The sequence below is a fragment of the Camelus dromedarius genome, chromosome 2, assembly GCF_036321535.1.
Source record: "Camelus dromedarius isolate mCamDro1 chromosome 2, mCamDro1.pat, whole genome shotgun sequence".
Lineage (NCBI taxonomy): Eukaryota > Metazoa > Chordata > Mammalia > Artiodactyla > Camelidae > Camelus > Camelus dromedarius.
Genome location: NC_087437.1, coordinates 52876791 through 52899546, shown reverse-complemented (window position 1 = coordinate 52899546; position 22756 = coordinate 52876791). Strand labels below are relative to the sequence as shown.

General features: G+C 43.8%; 1 protein-coding gene across 1 annotated transcript in view; it reads left to right on the top strand.

Moving 5' to 3' along the window:
• ETV5 (ETS variant transcription factor 5) overlaps positions 1 to 18145 on the top strand; it is a 55105-nt gene extending 36960 nt beyond the window's left edge. The window contains exons 8-13 of the mRNA XM_031452764.2: positions 1248 to 1507; positions 3521 to 3580; positions 7587 to 7655; positions 7810 to 7979; positions 12208 to 12309; positions 15669 to 18145. Coding sequence (XP_031308624.1) covers positions 1248 to 1507; positions 3521 to 3580; positions 7587 to 7655; positions 7810 to 7979; positions 12208 to 12309; positions 15669 to 15890 — 883 coding nt within the window. The 3' untranslated portion in view covers positions 15891 to 18145. The remainder of the gene's footprint in view (positions 1 to 1247; positions 1508 to 3520; positions 3581 to 7586; positions 7656 to 7809; positions 7980 to 12207; positions 12310 to 15668) is intronic.
• The last annotated feature ends 4611 nt before the right edge of the window (positions 18146 to 22756 follow it).

Here is a 22756-nt window from a genome sequence, read left to right as displayed (position 1 = left end):
ATTTTTTCTGTTGACATGTCCATCTTTTGATTTTTAAAAGCTCTTTACGTCAGCAGTATTAACATTACTATCTGTTACAGACTTTTCCTGTTTGTTTAATTTGGAGGCTTGCTTCTGGTATTTTCTACTATAGATTCCCCCCCCCCCGTTTTTTTCTTTGGGTTTTGTTTGTAGTTTTGTTTTGTTTTGTCTTGTTTTGTTGACTTACAGAAATTTATACAAGGAGGTATATTCATATTTGTCTTGATTTCTGCTCTTGGTATACGTAGAAAGGCTTTTCCTCACTCCGATTATGTTTTCATGTATGTTTACTACCATGGTTTCACATTGAAATCTGTATATGAAACTTATTTTGGCATGTGGTATAAAACAGGGGTCTACTTTTCCTGCTTATTTGAAATGCTAACCTTAACAAGTAGTACATTTGGAACATACTTGACAGTTTGCGACTTCTCATTCCATTTCTTTGACACCTGTCTTTCATTCCTTGTATTCCTGTTTTAATTATTGTGGCTTTATAATATTTGTCTGATAGATTTTTAAAATTACTTCATCTTTTAAATAATTTAGAATCATTTTGTCAAGTAGGTTGAAAAGGCATTACGGTAGAGTAATTTTCAGTGAGTGAATGACTTCGAAGTCCTAAATATTTTCTCTTTAATTAGGTCTTTTGCTTACAGTTTTAAGACTTTATTCTTTTATAGCCTATACATTTCCTGATTATCCCTAGGGATACTATATTTTTGAATGCTATTACGTTTGAGTTTTTTTTAAACTACATCTTCTAGTTAATTTCTGGTTAAAGACTCTTTAGTCTTTAAGAATGAATTCTATCTACAGGTGAGAGAGTGAATGAACCGGTGAACAAACATAACATGTTAGTGATATTTGCAAATAATTGGCTTTAAATATTCAGGTACATAATCTGACCCAACTATACAGACTGTACATGAAATAAACATGCATGGAAAATAAGCTACCATGTCATTGTTTTGATTTTTTTTTTTTTTTTGCCAGTCCCTGACTCAAAAGGTTTGAAGTGTGATATAATTTTGAGAAGAGGGTAAAATGTCCAGAAATAAGCATTAAATACTTTGCAGAAACTCCAAATAAACCTAATTACCTACCCCCTCCAAAAAAAGATACTTTGCAAATAATTCCATTAATTTGAACTTCTAATCTTTAATGCTAAATCATAGTTGGTATTCATCATATTCTTAAACAATATAACTACTTTCTTCTTGCAGATTTCAGAGACAACTGTCTGAACCCTGCCACCCCTTCCCTCCTCAGTCCGGAGTTCCTGGAGATAATCGCCCCAATTACCACCGGCAAATGTCAGAACCTATTGTCCCTGCAGCTCCCCCACCCCCTCAGGGATTCAAACAAGAATACCATGACCCACTCTATGAACATGGGGTCCCAGGCATGCCTGGCCCCCCAGCACATGGGTTCCAGTCACCACTGGGAATCAAGCAGGAGCCCCGGGATTACTGCGTTGATTCAGGTAAGCAGAAAAATCATGCTGTTCCTTTCTTCATTCTCTCATTCATCTATCTGTCTGGTTGTTACTGAGTATCTTTAATGTGCTCTTTAATGTGCGGGGCTATGGGGAATAGTCTTACAAAGTTTGCCCTCAAAGAACTTAGGAGCTAGTAAAGCAAACATGTTTGTGTGTAATTGGATACAAAACAGAAAAGCCATGAAAATGATAGGAGGCGCAGTGGGCATTCAAAAGTGGATTGCTGAGGTCCAGTCTCCGTGATGCCCCCTTTTTAAAAACCTGTTATCTTAGAGTCACTGGACACTGGGTATGTAATGTCTGCGTTTTAATCCTACCTCTAGGTTTGTGGCTTTTTTGAATACAACGATGCATTAAACCCCCAGTGTGAGTCCACGTGTAGGATGGGATTCTTTCTATTCTTGAGATGAGCGGTGTTCTCAGAAAGGACCTGATATGTCATAGCTGTATGGGTGCTGGGTACGTCATGGAGAAGTTTGGCCTGTTGGCCACTTCATAGGATCCCCTGCTCTATTACAATACTTCCATCTGGGAAAATTCCTGTGTCCTTCAGCTGCTGCTGGTACACACAGGGAGAAGTATATAACATGTTAGAACACCTATTGTTTGGTTTTGGGTTACCTCTTGTCCAGAAACTTAAGCACATCAAGAAGTTTAAACTATCTTTGGGGGTTCTCTCCACTCCCACCCACACACTCATTCGCTGACTACATATCTTACAGGCCAGGCTTATTCAGTGAGATCATTAGGGGAATGGAGAGTTGGAATTTTGCAGCTTGCACATTTAGAAACTCTTTCCTCCTCTTCATTTCCTTTTTTTTTTTTTTAAATAAGATTTTTGCCTTTTTGCAGTTGGTGCTAAAGGAATTTGAGGGTGATGGGTAGGTTATCAACCTTTTCCATGTGTGCTTTTCTTGAAGACCCTGGGGCAGGGGTGGGGCAGTATGTACTCAATGGCTTTTGCAAGTGGAATAGGATATAGAATTTTCTCTTGGCCTTCTCTGAGATGATACAGGGATTGCTCAACTCAGGCAGAAATTGGTTATGGAAAGACTAGGAGGTAGGCAGAAGGGAGATATCTGTTGCTTTATGATGGAAAAATTACCAAGTGTAGGTACTGACAGCTTAAAATGTTCATCGGCATTCCTCCTGAAGGGTTTGATGTGTTTTTTTCTCAGGAGCAGGCATAACCAGCAACATTTTTCCTTTGAGATTGACATTTTAATCGGTCCTATGAGTTTTTCAGCCCATCCAACTCCTTTAAAGCAAGACCCCCAACAGATATTACCGTATCTGCAATTCTTTGATCTGAGACATGTTCCTGGGGTAAAGGCCCATTCCATGTGGGCTCAGCTCACTGTCTCTATGGATGCCTTGGTAACATGGTGCCTGAAGAAAAGATCACCTCAACATGGGTTTCATTCTAACGGTTCCAACATGGCAGAAGTGTGCTTGCCAAGCTGCAGTCCCCCACTCCTGCCTGTCCTCATCTTAGCTTCATGACTTCAAATCCCCTAATCTCTTTGACCCAAAAATACCCTCACCTCTTGGAGCAGAATTAGATACGACCATCAGCAGTAAAGGACTGCAAACTGGGAAAGATCTAAAGTTATCTTCCTGCCCCTCCAAACCAAAGCCCTTGAGTCAGTATAGGCAGAAGACCACGTTGACTTTTTGAAAGCCAGTTTCTTTTTCTATCATTAACTGTCACCAGATTTGATGTTAATTAATTTCTAAATTGAGCAAGTTTTGAGAGCGACATACCATTTTTCCTTCCCAGTTCTCTTGCTTGCAAGTCAAGAGTCCTTTCAGATGGCGGGTTACAGTGCTTCCCATGATACTTATTGGCATGATACCTCTTTCAGAGGACAAGACCAAAAAGACATGACCTTAGATCAGAAGAGGGTTAGGGGCTTTACTGCAGAGCTGCGGTTGGACCGATGTGCTGATTCAGCTGCAGTAACTATTGACAGGAGTGTGTACACCTGTCTCTTTCAGAAGTGCCTAACTGCCAGTCGTCCTACATGAGAGGGGGCTATTTCTCCAGCAGCCATGAGGGTAAGTAGCTTTTTAAAAAAATAATATTCAAGGAAGCTTAAAATTGCTAAGTTACCAGGCTAAGATTTTGAGATCATGGTTTAAACCTTCCTTGGCTCATGAACATGAGAGCTCATTGACTGTGATCTGCATTTACCTTGCACACAGGGTTTGAGGCACACACCTGACCTGTGAGGGCTGCCATCAGTGTCAGTAGTAATGACCTTAACTTTTAAGAAATAATAGCTGAATCAACTGGTTTCCACATTTCCATACAAGGAAGTTATACTGCTGTAGATAAACTGGAACTTAGGAACTATGTCACAGCTTGAGATGGAACCTTCAGGACATCTCTTCTGAACATTGAAACAGGAAAGGATTTCTTTCCTAGAACAGATCCCCCAGAAGTAGCTCTTGTTTCCTGTCCTATGCATCTGTCTGTAAATACCCAGAGCAGCATGGTCCCAACTCGTGACATCAGCTTCATCTGGGACTTGTTAGAAATGCAAATTCTCAGGACCCACCCCAAATCTACTGAATCAGAGACTCCAGGGGGGGCGGGGGGCAGCACTCTGTTCTAATGAGCCTTTTGGGCCATCCTGATGCACACTCACATTTGAGAACTACTACAGAGTTTTGAGTCTCAGCTTTGGCTGCACGTTAGGATCACCTGCGGAGCTTTTAAAGCTTGTGTCCAGGCATCACCCAGAGCAAGTAGATCAGAAATTCTGGGGTGGGACCCAGGCGTCAGTAGTTTAAAGCTCCCAGGTGATTCTAGTACGGGTCCAAGGGTGACGACCACTGTTCTCCAGAGTTTTAGAGGAAGGTTGAAAGAGCTGGTTAAGATTGCACTGGGAAGAACTGGCTAGTTACTGTGAGTGACTGGTTCCCAACAGTGGTTTCTGTAAGTAGCTGCTTCCTGCTGACTTAGAGGGGAGACACAGCCTGGCTGCCACAGGCACCCAGGGATATTCTGAGTGAGCGCCCAGCCTTGGGAAGGAAGGGTTGTCTAGTGGACCTCTGACTATGATCGGCACAGCTGTGTGGGGCTCTCTTCCAGGTTCCCAAATGTTTCTACAGCAGTAATCGATGTCTGCAGTGGGCAGACTAGGAGGGAGTAAAACATTTTGCATAATTACAACATTTAGCAAGGAGCATGCTCTTAAAGGAAATATTTTTAGTAAGACATTGGGGCTGCTTACTACACACAGTATCTGGCAAGCTTGTGTGTTTCCCCCCCTTCTCTTTCCCGTTCCTTCCCCTGACCCCACACACATCGAAAAAGTTAGTTTCAAAGCGATCTGCATTCTTAATTGCCCTAAATTACCCTGACATGGTTTTTCTCTTTCTTAAACAGGCTTGACTACAGATGCCCGTGAAACAGTTAGTGAGACAAGTGTTTCTGATTGGCATCTGTGATTTCTAAGATAGCCATCCTGCCTTAGCGTTCACCTGGAATCTTTGCATACTATGTTCAATCTTTCATTTCGACTTTGCCCCTCAAACAGGTTCTTCCTTCCTGCCACCTTTGAGTGATTAGATGGTTGTGGCCACAACTGATGTAACTGCTGTGCAAATTCAACTGACTTAAATTTCACTTAAACCAACAGCATCTTCCAGATGTTTTAGAGAAATACATGTGGCAGTGACTAGAAACCACAGAATACACCAAAATGACTCTCATGGGCAGGACTTTCATCTGATTAATTTGAAAACCAGACCTAGAATTTAATCTAGGTTTACATTTTTTTCCCTTATATACTGTGAAGGTATTATCCTTACCTCAGAGGAAGAAAAGCTCCAAAAATAACATGGCAGGTTTGATAGGCATGTAAAAACTTTGTAGTTTACCTGTGATTTTATAATAAAGCCATTAAAATGTCACTGGAGTATCAAAATCCATGTGGAAAGTCAAGAAATTCATAGCTTCCTGGCAGCCAAGCTAAAAAGCATGAAGTTTGATGGATTATGTAATTCTTGTTGCTAATATGAAGTTTAACAGTTTGTCACACAAGTCAGCTTCCTAGTACCAAACTGGAAGATTATAGGGAGTCCCTGAATCTGTAACTTAGTGTTGCATTCTTAAACCTTTTTTTTTTTAAACAAAGACTATAGATTCCCTCATATTTATTCAAATATTTATTGAGCACTTATGTACCAGGTGCTATGAAGATGCTAAGATTTTCAGGATATGGTCCTTATCCTCAAGGAATTTAGAATACATGACAGAATTGGATAATGTGAGAGCTTTATCTTCATAGTAAGTGCACATCGTGATAAGTACTATCTTACTTTTTTTTTTAACTATCATGTATTGCACACTTACGTAGCAGGAGCTATTCCCAGCTCTGTTGCAAAGATAAGTAGTTCAGTGGAACAGAATATATATCAACTCATTAAACTCTCCCAGCAACTCTATAAGGTAGGAGTTATCTTCCCCAGTCTTCAGATGAGTAAACTGGAGCATAGAGAGATTAACTTGTTCAAGGTCACAGTTAATCTAAGTCCATCTGGCTCCAAGGTCCACACTCTTTACTGTTCCACACTACGTCTCATTTCTTTCTTTTCCTACGTTGTTGTCTGCCTCCACCAGTTAGGATATAGGCTCCCTGAGAGCAAGCATTGAGTCTGTATTCTTCTCCCTATCTACCCCCTTCTAGCACAGTGCCTGGCATAAATACTGGATTAAGTAATAAAATATACCTCCTTTGATGTAGTTAAGCAAACAAATAATGCTTGGGGCTGAGGAAACAAAAGTGAGTAATACCAAACCTTAAAACAATTTGTTTCCTCCAAGTTGGGCAGTGTTTTCCCAACCCCAGGCCTCTTAAAAGTAGTGCTCCTCCTGCCAAGAACTTGATCTGGGCTGATTGTAAAGGAAAAAAGGAACAGATTTCTCGGTGCCTTTTCCCATGGGTTTTTTAAGTCATAGCCCGAATCCCTCTCAAAATCTAATGCTAGCCCTTCACAGCAGAGTGGCCTCCCCTGCCTGCCCCCACCGCATACCCAACACTCACGTGCCTGGACCACAAGCCAGATGAATCAGAGAACAGAGCACAGGGAACACTGCTGAGCCGGCAGGAGCTCCTGGTGCTTCCTCCTGAGAAGTGTGCGAGGAAAGGAGAGGACATCCCTGAAACAGGCTGGGCCACAGGCAGAGGTGGTCTCATCACGCCTGACTACTCACTGGCTTTGGTTTGAGCCGCTGATCTTGTCAGGGTGCCTGGTGGTCAGCGTTGAATACATATTAAGGGCAAATGGGTGCAGAATGCCAGGCCCTCCTTCTTTTTCCTTGACCCCTTCAACTTTTTGCCCTACCTTCCTTTCATTCCCACTTACATCTGTTGTTGGACCAGTCAGTTCCTCTTTCTGATTTGTTATCTATACATGAATCAGCTTTATTGCCAGGAAATCTCTTCAGGTCCCTTCCACAGCGTCTAGAGGTGATAATACCCTCCACCTTGCCTTTAAGATTATTGCTTGTCACAGTCCTCCACAGGCCCAAGTCTTTACTCATTTTGGCATCATTTTCTACCCTCTAAGCTCTTTCATAATTGAATGAGGTGTGTGGGCAGCCTGGACAAGCTGTAAGAACGGTTGAAATTAATATTAGCTAAAAGGAAAGTGGTGAGACTATGTATAGATCAACCAAATCCCACCCAGGGAGGCCAACTGAAATAGATGAGATGTCTTTTCAGATACAAAGGCTTAGTCACAGCAACACTGATCCATGCAGACCTCTTAAGCAAGATGTGAAGGAACGTACCAGTGACTCAGGGCTTCCCTGCAGTCTTCGCTCTAACAGCGGGAATTGATGCCACTGACTCAAGTGCGGGTGATACATCAGAACACGAATGCCTAAGTCCTTTTGAAGTCCCCAAAATTCCGTCTGTCATAGATACAGCATTCACAGGGCTTAGGACCTGAACCGGTAGAATCCTGTGTTAGTCCTTAAATCCAGAGTTTTCATAGACCACAGATAGAGTTTGTTAAGCAACGTGGTCTTTCTTTTTAAATTCTCCTTCAGGTTTTCCATATGAAAAAGATCCCCGGTTGTACTTTGACGACACTTGTGTTGTTCCTGAGAGATTGGAAGGTAAGTAGCCCCCTCATCCAGTTTGTTGCTAAGCTGGAGGGTTCGAGACATCAAAGCACCTTAGTCAGTCTTATTAATGCCAAATTGGCGTTTACCCAAATCACCTGAAAAACCCAAGACTAAAGTACTGCATATATATCTTTGGCCCAAACAGGCAAAGTCAAACAGGAACCCACCATGTATCGGGAGGGACCCCCTTACCAGAGGCGAGGTTCCCTTCAGCTGTGGCAATTCCTCGTTACCCTGCTTGACGACCCAGCCAATGCCCACTTCATTGCCTGGACAGGCAGAGGCATGGAGTTCAAGCTGATAGAACCTGAGGAGGTAAGCGCTGGATGCTGGGCTCAGGTGACTTGATTTGTTGATGACATTTGTTCCTGTTTAGTTCTCCATTGAGTCTTTTTACTGTGTTAAATGTGCTCTTTCTTGTTCAGGTTCTGACCTGGCCAGTGGGCTTGGCAGTTTTTTTTCTATTAGTAGGATAATCTACATTTCACGGACAGGCAGAGATCTCCACTGGAGAATTTTATAAAAAGCATTATTAATACTTCTGCAGTGAGGCCATGAAGACTCACAGTCAAATAGGGTCTGTTCTCTCTTAGAAAATCTTTGTCATGGGGGAGGGTATAGCTTAAGTGTGAGCACATGCTTAGCATGCATGAGGTCCTGGGTTCAACTCCCCAGTACCTCCTCTAAAAAATAAACCTGATTACCTCCCCCCACCAAAACCGAAAGTCTTTTGTTAAGGGTTCCTTCAGTGATACCAGCTTGTTTTGGTGTTGGCCCTCATATGGCATAGCCTGTATCAGGCTACATGAAGACACATCATGAAACCCCTTTCCTGAATATCACATAACAGAGTAAGTTAAATCAGGCTCTTATTTAAATGAGTTTGGCATATTTCAAAGGGGTTGATTTTTCATTTCTATTTGATTTAGAATTTAGGGAGATTATGAATGGAGAAATAACGTCCCTGAAGATCTGACATATGCTTCTTTTGGTGGCGTTATATAGTAAGCCATCAGAGTAAAAGGGGCCTTGGGGTTGGGTGTGACTGAACTGAGAACACTGCTCTTGGAAGGCGTTTGAGCAGGAACTGCAGTTGCAGATGTTGGTTGATCAGTTCCAGGGCTCTCTTTAGCACACAAGGGGAGAGAGGTGGGCACCAGGGTGAACAGCAGGAGGTAACAAGCTGTCACCTGATCTACAAGAACATGGCCTGAAAATTAAGATGATAAAAGGAAAATGTATGGACTGGAAACTTAGGAAGAATCCTGACTGGTAGGCGAGAGAGGAAGGCTTCAGTAAAGGCAGATATACGTATGGTGTTCCCTGCCTCTTGTCATGCATGAAGATGGAAACGTGTCAAAATCTCACTGTAAACAGGGTCTGTTAAGACTCAATCTGCCTTCAGAGCCAGAGTTCAGTTCTGCCGTGCTTTTCAAAGGGTTTCTTTTTGGCTCAGTCATGGAGAAGCAAAGCCGTGGTTTGGGCTTCCAGCCACACTGGAGAGCCATCCGCTCCACGTTCTTTTCCTCACAACATGGCCTGGTTTATGTGAGGCTTGAGGAGAGCACGTCGCCCAGACTCACTGAGGCTTTTTGAAAGTCTGTCTTGTGGGCAGCCCTTATTGATTGATCTCATTTCACAAACAGGAGCTTTTATGACTTTATTGCCGGTGCCTCGGGCCCGAGCACAGGCTGTACAGCTGCAGGTAGACCTGGTTATGACCCTTTGTAAAGCTGTTATTAAATCTTCTGCTCTCCTACCAGTGGTAAAGAAAGTGATGAACAGATGGCAGAGGGCCTCGGCTTTCTTACTTAATAAAGAAAGAGATACTAACCCAGAGTGCTCATAAATGCCAAGCGGCCAAGTCACGTGAGAGGCCTGTGGCAGCCCTGAGCCTCCCTCAGCTGATTGGACAGCTTTGTTTCTTCAGAAAGTACTTCTTTCCATCGCACCTTCAAATCCCTGAGCACTCCCTGAACTTGGCATGTTCTGTTCTCTTAACCCAGGGTCAGCTCCTTCCACGTGTGCACTTCAGCCTCGGGACAGGCAGCCTTTGAGTTTTTTCCCCTCTCTACTCCTTGTGTAACTCTGTCGGCCCTCCTTGTTGATGTCAGGAAGATACCAACTCCTGGAAGAAGCTCTAAGTTGTCGCGGGGGGAGCGTGAGGGGTGAAGCGGAGGAGGAAGCTGTTGGGGACGTAATTGTAGGCAGCTGTGTGGCTGAGTAGTGCACTCTGGGTAATTATCCATAATATCCATTACACTGTGCATGGAAATTGTGGTTTTAGAACTGCGTTTTGGCAGGCCCCCTAATCAAATGTCTTTTGATAGGCATCCAGCTTAGCACCCTCTCAATTATGACTGACTCGGCTTTAATCTGGAGCCATTTTAACTGTGAATCTGCATTAATGAATATTTTGGGGGGTAGGGTTGTTTGTTGAACATGTGGCAGATAACTGATGGCATGGGGAAGTTTAAAAGGACAGGCTGCTAGAAAGAGCCACTCCCTGTGCTGTGGCTGCTCTCTTAAGGAAGAAATACGCAAGGTTGTTTTTTTTTTTAAACTCTTTCGGCCTCCATCCTCAAGATGCCTGCTATCAACGTAATGAATGTAAAAGATGAAAGAGCTAGTAGCCAGCTAGTGCCTGCTCCCCTTCCCCCAGAAACGGGGCAGCCCTAATTCCCAGCTGCTCTGCAGTTGTGCCGCATCATGATTATTGCAAAAGGAGCAGTCCTGGTGAGGGCTACCAAATCACAGGGCCCTGGCCCAAGAGGATGAGTCAGTCACTATGGCTACCAGAGCTGCTTTGAAGTCTGTGCATATGTAAAACCCCTCTCCAGTAAGCTACTGCATATGCAAGTGACAGCAGAGGTCAAGGCTGAAGTTGAAGCATATTCCACCACTGAATATAGTAAAATGATGAGGTGGGGCTTTTTAGGATCCCTGCATCACTTACGGCTGATCGCAGTTCAAGTACAGTTTCAGAGTGTCAGTTCTTTTGAGCAGGGTAAAAGGACATGTATTGATTTAGCAGGTTTTCTTACCACTATTTCTATTTGTTTAAAATGTTTCTTCTCTAACCAGGGGAAAGTATTTTTGGTTAATATTGCCTTTGGGGCCATTTCAAAGAGTTGAATGGATGCAATATGGAGAAAGGAGGAGGGCCAGGGACATTGTGTGTGCCATGGGGGCACGGAGCAAATGAACAGACGTTTCACTTTCAGTTTCTTGCAAGGCAGAGTGGAATCATGGCTGTCGAATTACTGTAATAATTAGGACAGATGCATTCCTCATCTATCAGATCATTTCTGGTGTTTATTAAAGGTCACCTTAAAATCCTGAATTTGGAAGATGTTGCTTTCATTCTGCCCTGAATACTTCTTAAAAGTACTTTAAGTGAAATGTGATTTTATGATCTACTTTTCCACTTGCAGTCTCCCTACTTCTCATTTCCACGTTTAACATCTGGTGGTGGTTTTTTTTTTTTTTTTTTTTTAAGGCCAAAGGAATAGTTATTTTGGTTTTTAAGTTTCCGAGACTGACCTGAAATGTTCAAAGCATGACCCCTGGTTTGCATACACTTGAAGATCTCAGATTTCGGGGGTAATTCTCCTGCCTTGACAGTCATCCTTTTAATAGACTTACAAAAAAGGGTAACCACAAGCCAAAAACTTACAAGTGAGTCACAAAAACTAAATAAAATCCAAGATAATACAAACGAAAATTACCAAACGACAGTCACCCTTTTCAGTAGGATTCGGGCTGTTGGGGTGCTTGGACGGAGATTGCATGGCTGTCCTGCTGAACTCTACTAGGGAGTCTTCTTGCTGTAAGGCTTCTTTACCCAAAGCTCCAATTAGATCGCCCAACACTGCACCTCAGGTGGACTGGGTTAGATATAATGCATTGCAGAACTGTTTGGGAAGCCTTGTTAATTTTTCATTAAGTAGATAATGGTGCTACGTGTTTTAATGTCCATTCTGCAGGTCTGCTGGGAGCAGGGGATTGGATGGCAGCAGGCTGAAATGATCTGATTCTCCTTTACTCCATGAGCTGCAATAAGTAAACATCTCCCAGCCCCTCTCCAATCTTATTAGAATTGAACTTTTGCTCTGCTGGCCCCATTAGCAACTCACTAGTGTGTTTCTAATGTTTCAGGAATGACCACTCTAATTATTCCTTATTGACTGCTACAGAAACCATAGCACTTAATGGCAACATGTTAATGGTCTATGGGTATTGGTCAATAATTCATATGTGGAGAAACCGTGGAGAGCCTGCTTCCTCTGGGACACCAGCCAAGCCCTCTCTTATCTTAAAGTGCTAGGATTCTTCCACCGCTAGGTCTCACTTCTTAGCATTGTGACTGAATCATCACCTTGGTTGAATGTTTGGTCTTGAGGGAATTAAATGCTTTTCCTTCCAGATTAGAGAAACGGATCACTGACCAAAGCAGTCGGGTTGTAGAACTGGCTCTCTTGGGATTGGGAGAAAAACCACTAGGCCCAGGGAGTGAGTTTCCATTGCTTTCCTGTCTCTTCAGGTTGCTCGGCGTTGGGGCATCCAGAAGAACCGGCCGGCCATGAACTATGACAAGCTCAGCCGATCCCTACGCTATTACTATGAAAAGGGCATCATGCAGAAGGTGAGCAGTCCTGAGACACAGACCAGTCTGAGATGTGTTCAGGGCCTCTGTAGTGAGACGGGTATCATGGCGGCTGGGAGAAAATGTTAGCCTCGTGAGTGATTCTGTGGTAGGAAAATCTTGGAAAAACCAACGTAAGAGTGAAATGAGATAAAGAGCACCTTTAATGATCTTGGGTACATGAAAACCAGGGATTATGTGTGGAACACACTGTAGGAAAATTAGGCTCCTCTTCTTTCCTTATACTGCCTCTCCTCATGAAAACTCCAGACACTTAGGACAACCATTATACCCATAAAGGAACAAGTGAGGGAATCAACTTGAAAGTCTCTGCTCCCATGAGAGCTTAGTTGAAGTCTTTAGTTATTAAAACGCCAAGACCTCCAAATATGTTGGTTAAATACTCTTAAGTATTAGAGAAGTAAGAAGGTCTCATTTCTCTTTCTCAGAAACTGGAACAAGTTAAATCCAAGGTTTGTAAAATGGCAGCAGAATCACCTGGTAGCAGGTTGCAGAATAAAGGATAAAGCGTGTTTTGAGGAAGCCAATACCAAGTCCTCACTGATAAGTGGTAAAGGACCACAGGTTTGAAATGCTGTGGGTAGGCAGGAGCTGAGAGTGGCAAATCCTTGATTTTTCTTAGCCACCAGATTTTATGCTGTAACTGTTACCCAGATTCTAGCATTTATACATTTAGGCCGTCTACATGGTAGTAGCCAAGATGCATTTGGCAGAGATATCTGGGTCATTGCTGCGGAGAATTTGTCTATGTTAAAGCCAGGTTTATCTTTCTCATAGGCAGGTGGTAATGTGGCCCCATATTCCTCTCATCACCTTATTAAAACAGCTGTTCATGGATGGTCTTCTGGATAAAATCCAGACTTTTTAGTGCTTCATACAGGCTGTTCCCAGTCTGAGCACCATCTAACCCCCCTTTACCAACTTGTACTTGGCTGCTTTCACTGGCATAGCCATCTTTCTCTTAATATAGTATCTGTTGACCAAAGAATACAAGTCACATTCAAGTTGTCAAGCATACTGTAAAATGAAAACCTTATTAGACTATCATCCTACTTAAGAACATTCCTAATGCCTTCATTACCTGGCCAGCCTCTGCTTGTTTTCTCAGTAATCACCTTTTCACTCCAAGAATTTGAAGTTCTCAGGCTGAGTTACTTTACAGTCCCTTTCTCTGCTTCTGAGAGCACCTGTGTGCGTCTCCATCACCCCCTCCTCTCTGGTATTGTAAATCACTACATTACTTGTCAGTATCTGCCACAGGAGTGTCAGCTCCTCGGGGGCAGAACTGAGGGTTTGGTTTCAGTGCTGGCAGAGTTAATAGATACCCTAGGACAGGTGGTCACTCCACCGTACCTCCCTCCACTTTTTTTTTTTAAGAGTACAATTCAGTGGTTTTTAATATGTTGACAATAGTACAGCCACTACCACTTTAGAATTTTTCACCCCAAAAAAGAAACCCTGAACCCATTACCAGTCACTTCCCCCCGAAACTTCATACAACCACTCTCCCCTGTCAGTGTTAACATTATCAGGTGGAATCCTAAATTCAGGAAGGAGGGCTGTTATTCCTTTGCTGTTCCCAGCTCCATATCCGAGGGAATGTAACCAGTTAACTTGAACGGATGGCAGTGAGTTGTCCCTATGACTAGTTCCTAGGTTTTCTAAGGAGGTAGAGGAAAACTCTGAGAACAAAACAGGAAGGCACAGGAATGAGGCTTGAGTGGGTTCAGATCCTAACACTCCCACTTATTTATGCTTTAGAGAAAGTCAGCCTAACATTTCCAATAAAAATGTCGATCGTAATCTCTAATCTCAAAGGGTAATATATGTGAAAATGTTTTAGAAACAGTAATGTGCTAGCCAATGTAAGGGATCATTGTAACGCTTATTATATGCCTCATGAGTAAATGAGAACTAAGTAGAAGGAGTGGTAGCATGTCAGTGTGGGGAGGGACTTAGGAAAGCTGTAGTCCCTACCGTCCAGTTTTTGAAAGAGAAATTGAGGTTCATAGAGGTTAAGACTTGTGAGGCACTGAACCAGGACTGGAAGCCATCCCCTCCTAGCTTCTGATCTAGTATTTCCACTATGTCTTCCTGCCTTGCTCCTCCACTTCATGAACTCAGGCTTGGGGTGGGGAACCAGAGATTTAACATAAAACTGGCTTTGAAAAAAAATGAATAGGGGTGACTTGATTATATACATCCATCCTTAAGACTTAGCTTACTGGTGAAGTTGCTGATCGTCCAATTTCACACACACACAGCCCCTGATTCCTGGTGTTTGAATTCCGAGGAACGGTGGTGCAGATGCCCACACTCTGACTAGACGTAGTCCCCATAAAGTCATGTTTAAGGCATATTTGGATAATTGTGCTGTTACCTCTATAACCTGCTGCATAGCAACATACTTTTTAAACCCAAGACCGAAAACAAACCCATATTTCTGCAACTAAAAGATTTTAGAATCACAGCAGAATGACTGAAGGGCAGGATTAAACTCAAGATTTTGAATTTGAGTCTAAAATGTCAGTGTTTTAGCTGCTTTCCCTTGCCCCTTTGTGTTACCTGAGTGAAACCGATTCTTGGGTTTGATTTCCAGTGATCTGTGTCCCCTTGTGCTGATGCTAAAACACCCAGCAGACAAGGGGTGACCCCATCGACCTAGATGGCTCATCAACTCTGTGAAGCTTCTGAATGATCAAGACCATTCAGTTCTAGTAATATAATGCATAAAACCCACACAAAGGTAGTTATCAGTTTTTTCAGTCTAGCAGAACCATGGAATGAGGAATTTAAAACTGCAGGTAAGCCAAAAAGCAATTCTGTTTGGCTTTGGAACAAACTTGAAATTTCCACATAGCTCTGATTGAATTCCTGGCCCCTCAAACTAACAAAGCTGTGCTGTGAAGACTGTCAGCTTTGGAGGTAACCAAACACATGGTCCAATTCCTGTACAATCCTTGTGCCTTCTTGTAACACCAGGCACCAGCCTCAGCGTAACCATTCTAAGCTGCGAGTATAGCACAGTGAGGATTTTCTGTTAGAAGAACCTTTCTAGTATAACTTTGAAATGCAGATTTTTTTTCAGCTGCTGAGCTGTGGTGTCAACAAAACACTTGGCAGGTCCCCACGACTTATCAAAATAAATCTGAGCGATTTGGATAATCAGCTACCACTGAGCCGCTTTTGAGGCTTCCCGAGAGCTTGATGACTTACAGATATCTCATTTTTCCTCCCTTGGTGCCCCGGCCCCTCCCTGTTCCAACTGGGCCCTGTAAGGTGTGTGCTCTCTCAGGTGGCCCGGTGAGCCTTCTGCTGAGGTGTGTTTTCTCTCTCAGGTGGCTGGGGAGCGGTATGTCTACAAGTTTGTCTGTGACCCTGATGCGCTTTTCTCCATGGCCTTCCCTGACAACCAGCGTCCGTTCCTGAAAGCGGAGTCCGAGTGCCACCTCAGCGAGGAGGATACCCTGCCACTGACCCACTTTGAAGACAACCCAGCTTACCTCCTGGACGTGGACCGCTGCAGCAGCCTCCCCTATGCCGAAGGCTTTGCTTACTAAGTTTCTGAGCGGCTGAGCGGCCAACCCTAGAGCTAGCAGTTCCCATTCAGGCAAACGAGGGCAGTGGTTTTGTTTGTGTTTTTGGCTGTTCCTAAAGCTTGCCCTTTGACTATTATCTGGAGCACCCAAGCTGTCTCCGGATTGGCACCCTTCAAGCCAGGTACCTTGGCTGAGGAGTGGGAACAGGGAGAGGCAGAAAAACCACCAAAAGTCTGGTGCCTCAGCTCTGATCCTGACAAGGTTTCTGGGAGGAGATTGAAATGGAGCCTCCTTCCCATGGACAATACAGCAAAGCAATACCTTGTTCAGGGTGATACCCACAAGCCAGGACAGAGTGTGAGACAATCTGCATGGATCACAGACTACTAAATGACTTTACCTAGAAGGGCTCCGATTTGCACAATTTATTGAAAAATCTCAAATCCATAGAACAAGAGATAGGCTAAGCTGGGGAGGCTCAAACCATGAAGGGTTACAAATCAAAATTCAGAGAGCTCTTCGAGCTCAATCTGAAACGGTTCCCCTTGGTCTAGGAAAAAAGGGGGAAGAGTATGAACAGCTGTTACCCACTCTGTGGTTCTCAAACCATTGCTACTCTTGGGAACCTTCTGGCCACGTGGTCACCAAACAGAGCAAGCTCCCTTTCTCTTCCCAGTCATATGGCTGTGTGTGGATGGCTTTAATTTTAGGAGCAGGGTAATTAACACTTTTGACAGTATTTTTGTTTTGCTTTGATTCGGGGGATTGTTTTGTTTTGGTGGTTGTTTTGGAAAAAACAGTTTATAAACTGATTTTTGTAGTTTTGGTATTTAAAGCAAAAAACCTTTTGGTAACTCTACACTGCATCCTTTAAACAGGGCAGTGCCGACTTATGAAGACGCTGCAGCTTGAAAGGGGCTTTGCTGGGGGCGCCCCCTTAGCCAAGTGCAAGCCCTCTTTATTGCCTGCTTTGTGCTTTCTGCACCAGACAGCCTGATGGAACATTTGCACCTGAGTTGTACATTTTTGAGGTGTGCAGGGTAGCCTGGACACACCATTTAGATTCTATGTGTATAGTCCCCCATGTTCCCTCACATGCCCTCTCTGGGAAGCATATGTACATAATACACATCATGTCCATTTGAAACCTGGTCACCTGGTGGAAACCCTAGGGATTCTTCTCTGGGTATGACTGATGACAACTTCCATTTCAGTTTTTGTTTTCCTTTTTCTTTAATTCTCGGACTTTAAACCCTGCATATGATTCAATAGGGTTTGAGACTTAAACATGGGACACTGACAGGTAAAACAGTACTAGCATCTTAGTTTCCTGCCATTTTTTTTAAAAAGTTTTTTTCTGATTGCTGTTATATTGGAAGAGTTTTAAACAACATGGCTAAAGCTACATGAAAGTTAAGCTCAAAGTAGAGGAAAAGATACTAGAAAGTGGTAGCACCTTGCTGCCTGCTCTGCTGAGAGTTCTGGGCTTCCCTTAACACTCAGTACATAAAAAATTACTGTGCTATTCTTCATACTCGAAGGACAGTGCTGAACAGGTGAGGGTAGGACTCGTGCTTTGAAATGCTTTTCTGTTGATGGAACGCTCTGTAGTCTCAAACAGTCCCCCTGGTGACCAGGATCACATTTGTGAAGAGGGTCACAGAGATAAGGGGTGCATTTTATAGCTATGGAAACAAAATTTTCCTCTCTTGGAAGCTAATTAGCCCACAAAGGTATTGAACCTTTAGCTTGGGCCTTGATTAGCACTGTATTCTAATCAAAGGACTCTTTCCAAACCGTATTTATAGCTTTCTAACCTACACATAGTCTATACATAGATGCATATTTTACCCCCTGCTGGCTAGAGATTTATTTGTTGTAAATGCTGTATAGGATTTGTTTTTCTTTTCTTTACTTATCCGGGTTCGGGTTCTGTTGGGTTTTTTGGATGGATTTCTGCTGTCTTAGCAAGTACAAGAGACTCCTCTGTAGCCTGAGCTCCCCTCCCCCGCTGAGGCCACGTGGCCTGTGCTGTCACAGGACAGAGGCTGGCGGCATCACCGTTGCATTCCCATCAGACCCACGCACCTCCCTGATGGTTTTGGGTTTTTTATTTTGTTTTGGCTTTTTTCCAGAGCGTGGAAAGTCTACAGTGCAGAAAGGCTTTAACCTGCCAGTTGATTTGAAATACTTTCCCCTGCGCAGGGCCGTATGCATCCTGCCAAGCTGCGTTATATTCTGTACTGTGTACAATAAAGAAGTTTGCTTTCGGTTTACCAAGTGACTGAAATCTGCCTCTTTCTTGCCCTCAGTGGTCTAATTTTAAAGCAAGCAGGAGCCACCTGGTTGTAACCGAGCAGGACCCTGTGGAGCCTTCCAGGGTCAAACCCCTCCCCTATATCCTCTGCTGTAGCTCCTCTGAAGGACCCAGATAATAGTATTTCAAGTATATTTCCTGAGTTTCAGATGCTAAAAGCCACCACCAATGGGAAGAAGTTACTTGACGATCGAGAGCACTTGGCCTCCAGACCTTCTGGCGCCTAGGGTTTGATAGTTTTGACCACCTTGTTCCCTCAGCATCAACCAGAGAACTGTGCATGAGCAGATCATGTACCCTGCAACTCCCTCCCTCACCTGGCCTTTAAATATGCTTTACTGAAACCCTTCAGGGAGTTCGGGATCTCCTTGGGCTTGAGCCACCCTGTCGTCCTCCTTGCTTGGAGCAGAGAAAGATTTATTGCAGAACCAAACTCCAACATTTGTTTAGCCTCATGGTGCGGCGGGCACACGAACTTGCCTTCAGTAACATGGCGTTCCCTTCCTCTCTCAGCTGTTTAGCCTCACCAGCAGACTGTGGAGTTGAATCTTTATGTGAGTGTGCAGCTGCTCTGACCTCACCTCTTAAACCCTAGCTAAAGATTTATTCCAGATGAGTAGAAAGGCAGAGAGGTTTTCCCAACCAGTGGTGAGCTGACACCACCACCCATCCTCTTGAGCCCACCTACGTGCCAACTCTTAGCAACTTTAAAACAGAGGTCACACTTGGGCCCTGGTTGTATGGAAAGATCACTAAGCTAGGACATCTAGTTCCAGGATGAGTCTAGCTCAGCCCCTTTAATGGATACTTGGAAAAGCAGTAATTAAGAGGACCACTGATTTCCTTGTTTTCCCCAATAAGTTTTGACTTCGGGGTAAAAATTTCCCGTTTCCCCCACAAGTTTCGACTTTGAGGTAAAAATTTCCCATTTCCTCATTTCCCTCACCCCAACAACTTTTGGCTTTGAGGTAAGAATTTCACCCACTTCCTAGTTTTCCTAACAGGTTTTGACCTTAACAGGTAAAAGCTTTACTTATAGCCATTCCGTCAAAAACAGAAACTTAGGAAGGTTTTGGCTGTTCCCCTCCCAGCCATCCAGCAATAAAAACCTTTTTTCCAAGTTTGAATGATGTTATTGAACCAGGTTCATTTTGCCTGACACTCGGCAAGCCAAAATGCTGAGACGCCAAGGTTTGCAGCAAAAAGACTTGTTCGCAAGACAGCCCAGCAAAGAAATGACGAAAACCTCAAAACCGCCTCCCCAAGGCAAGAGGTGGGGGTACTTATGGGATAAGGAGTAAAGACGCAGGGGTCTGAGGCTTGGCAGGGCTTTGGGGGCGTGGGGAATGGTGATTGGAAAACGGTGCGGGAATCCCGGTTCTGCGCAGGCTTAACTAGGCTACAGGCCTCTGCATGCTCTGAGAGTGGAGTTTTCAGCCCTCCGACGTCAGGAGGTCACTATGCAAAACCAGCTGGAGGGTCTGTGGTCCCATCTAGTCTTAACCAGCTCCGCTCCAGCAAGACACAGCTGACTCCAAGTTCCTGGACACTATCAGTCAAATACGTTGTTTGGTCCTGTGCTGCTTGGAGGACGTGCGAGTCTTCAAACGACCTTGACAGTGAAGGTAGGTGAATTGGATTTAACCCACGATTTCAGGTGTATATGTATCACTTGGGGAAAGTGTGGGAGAAAATAGCTTGCAGAGCTGTATGCATAGGCCTTTTAGTGTTCTTATTTCATCCTTTTTCTGCACCTTAATTTGGGCTTTTCAAGACTCCTGTTTCAGTAGAAAAATAAGTCAATCCTTTTTTTCAAGCCTGTAACAGAAGGCTTTCTGTAAGTTTATCAGCTATCTTTCTTTCACTGTTTTACAAGCCCTAAGTGTAGAAACATCTGAGCCTGAGTCGGTGCACAGCGCTTGAATAGGAGCTTGTGAGGAATGAATGTCTGCCACCTAACCCCACCGGCTTCTACAGATTCAAAGAGGCTGGGGAGAAGGCAAGGGAGCCAGGACAAAGCGAGCTCTGCCTCTCAGCGTCTCCACGATAAGGCGTTGACAATCAGCTCCCCTTATTCACAGGCTCCTTATTCCCCTGGGCCCAGATCCAGATCGTTAACCCAAAGCAGAGGTCACTAAACACTGGGCAGCCCTTCTCCTGTTGGGCGCTAGGATAAGGAAGCCCAGAAAATGTGAAGTTTACTCTTCATCGAGGTCCCCTTTCCTGAGCCAAGCCCAGGAACAATGCCTGTTCAGTTGTTAGATGACAAAGAGGTAGTGTGATGGCAGAAGAATGTGGTTTTGAGAGCCAGAGTATGTGCAGAATCTAAATTCTAGTGCAGCTGGGACACATGTAAACTAATGTGGAAGAAAAACACTCACGTACACAGACAGTTGGAAACCTTGGAGAGACAGTCCATTGCCCAGGGGTACAGGTGGCTGGAGCTTAGTGTGTGGCTTTGAAAACACAAGCAAAAGGGAAAAATGCCAGGAAATCATCAGTTTTAACACATGTATAATGTAAGCACTGATTTTGTTCAGCATGAGTGTATTGTACTTAAAATAGGGGGTGGGGTGAAAGAAGAACACAGAAAAGCCGCTGTGTCCTTCTGATCCCAGCAAATACACCAGAGTCCCATTCAGAAGGGGCCCCTTGAATGACCAGCCCTTCCTTAGCTCCTCCAGTTTAAGAATTGGCTCTATACCCAGGCCTTGTTGACCTTGGCAGTAGACCTCAGCTAACCTTTGGATAGCACTTTACAGTTTACACAGTACATTTTCATCCACATTATCTTTTTGGCAGGCTTTCCTAAATGGTAACACTTGGTTGAAATTGAATCTGAAAATATTCATGGCTGTTAGCCTCCAAAATTACTTTCTTGGAATGTTCTCAGTGGCTACTGTGGAAAGATGACTAGACACTGGGAGGCGGAACAATGGGGTTCTGGCCCCAGCTTGGGGGTTGATTGGATCTGACTAGATAATCTCATAGGGCCATCCTGGCCTAACCGCCTACGTCAGTGAGGGCACTGAAATGTTACTTCCCAAATCTCTTAGGAGGAAAAGGAGAAAGGAGTTCTTTGGGAATTCTAAGGGTGTGTATGTGTGGGGTGTGGGGGGGGGGGCAGATTTAACCATTACAAACATCATTCTCACCTATAAGCAAACTCTAAAGATTGCTCATTCCCACTATGAAAGGTATATATTTGTTCATTCCCTAAGCATCCATTAAATACCTACTAGATGCCACGCACTGACGGGTGCTGAAAATAAAGATTTAGAATGGCATTTTCAAATAAATCCCTGTTCATGACCTCTTAAGTGTTTATTCACCAGCTCTTACTTCAACACTACTGGCATCTTATTCTGACCACATTGACCAGAGACTGAGGAGGCTGGGGCATTTATCTGCCAACTCCTATTCCTACTGGTAGAGGGTTATCCCCAGGGATGCCAACCCTTCAGTGTACTTCCTACCAGGAAGAGAAGCAGCGTAGGTATCAGTGTGCTGGGGACAGCTGGCAGATGCAGTAACCAGGGGCGCAGAGGAGACCTGGAGCAGGCATCGTGGTGTTTGCTTCACCCATCTTTAACACAAGCGGAGCTCTTCCCCATGACCTATTTCCTTGTCTCCATACTTATGGTGGGTGATTCTTTGCTTCTATCATACCACTAACAAACATATATCAATTATCTATTGTGTGTGAGACACCGGGATAGACACTTTAACTGGGGGCGGAGGGTGGACAGGGAGAGGAAGAAGGGATCCCACAGTGAAACCCACCTTCCGCTTAAGCAGCTCACAGGCTGGTGGAGGAAACATTTGTCTACATGAAACTAGAATACAATTCATAGCATCCTGAGTATTACTCATCCAGTAAGTAGTGCCTATTCTATGCGAGGTCTTGCTCTAGGATTAGAAGAGGGGAAGAAATAGATATAAATCTGTGCTCTCAAGGATCTTACATCTGAGGAAAGGGGCAAAAAGCAAATGACACAAATAAATAATAGTATTCATTAGATCATGTTAAATACTACGGAGAAAAACCAAGCAGGGAAGGGATAAGATGAATGGTGGGGGTGGGGAGTTTGCAATTTTAAATAGGGAGGAAGACCTCAAAGTTGATCAAAGACTTGACAATAAATAAAGAAGTAGCCACATGGACATCTGAAGGAAAAGCACGTAAGCAGAGGGAAGAGAAAGGCCCTGAAACTTTGAATGTTCTTGGACTACCTATGGGATAGCAAGGATTGTGATGCTGGATCAGAGAGACCAAGACAGGGCACAGATAAGAGATAAAGTCAGAAAAGTAACTGGGGTTGTGTCATCCAGGGCCCTGTAGGGTTTTTGAGGATTCTGGCATTTGCTCTGTTAATGTTTATCTGCTAGAGGTTTTGAGGAGAGAAGTCACATAATCTGACTTATATTTTAAAGGATTATTGGCTGCTGAGTTGAAATTGACTGTAGGGGAGTAAGAAAGGAAGCAAGACCAAGGAGTAGGCTGTTGCAGTAATCGAGGTGAGGGGAGATGGTGGTCTGGACCAGAGCACAAGGAAGTCATAATCTCTAT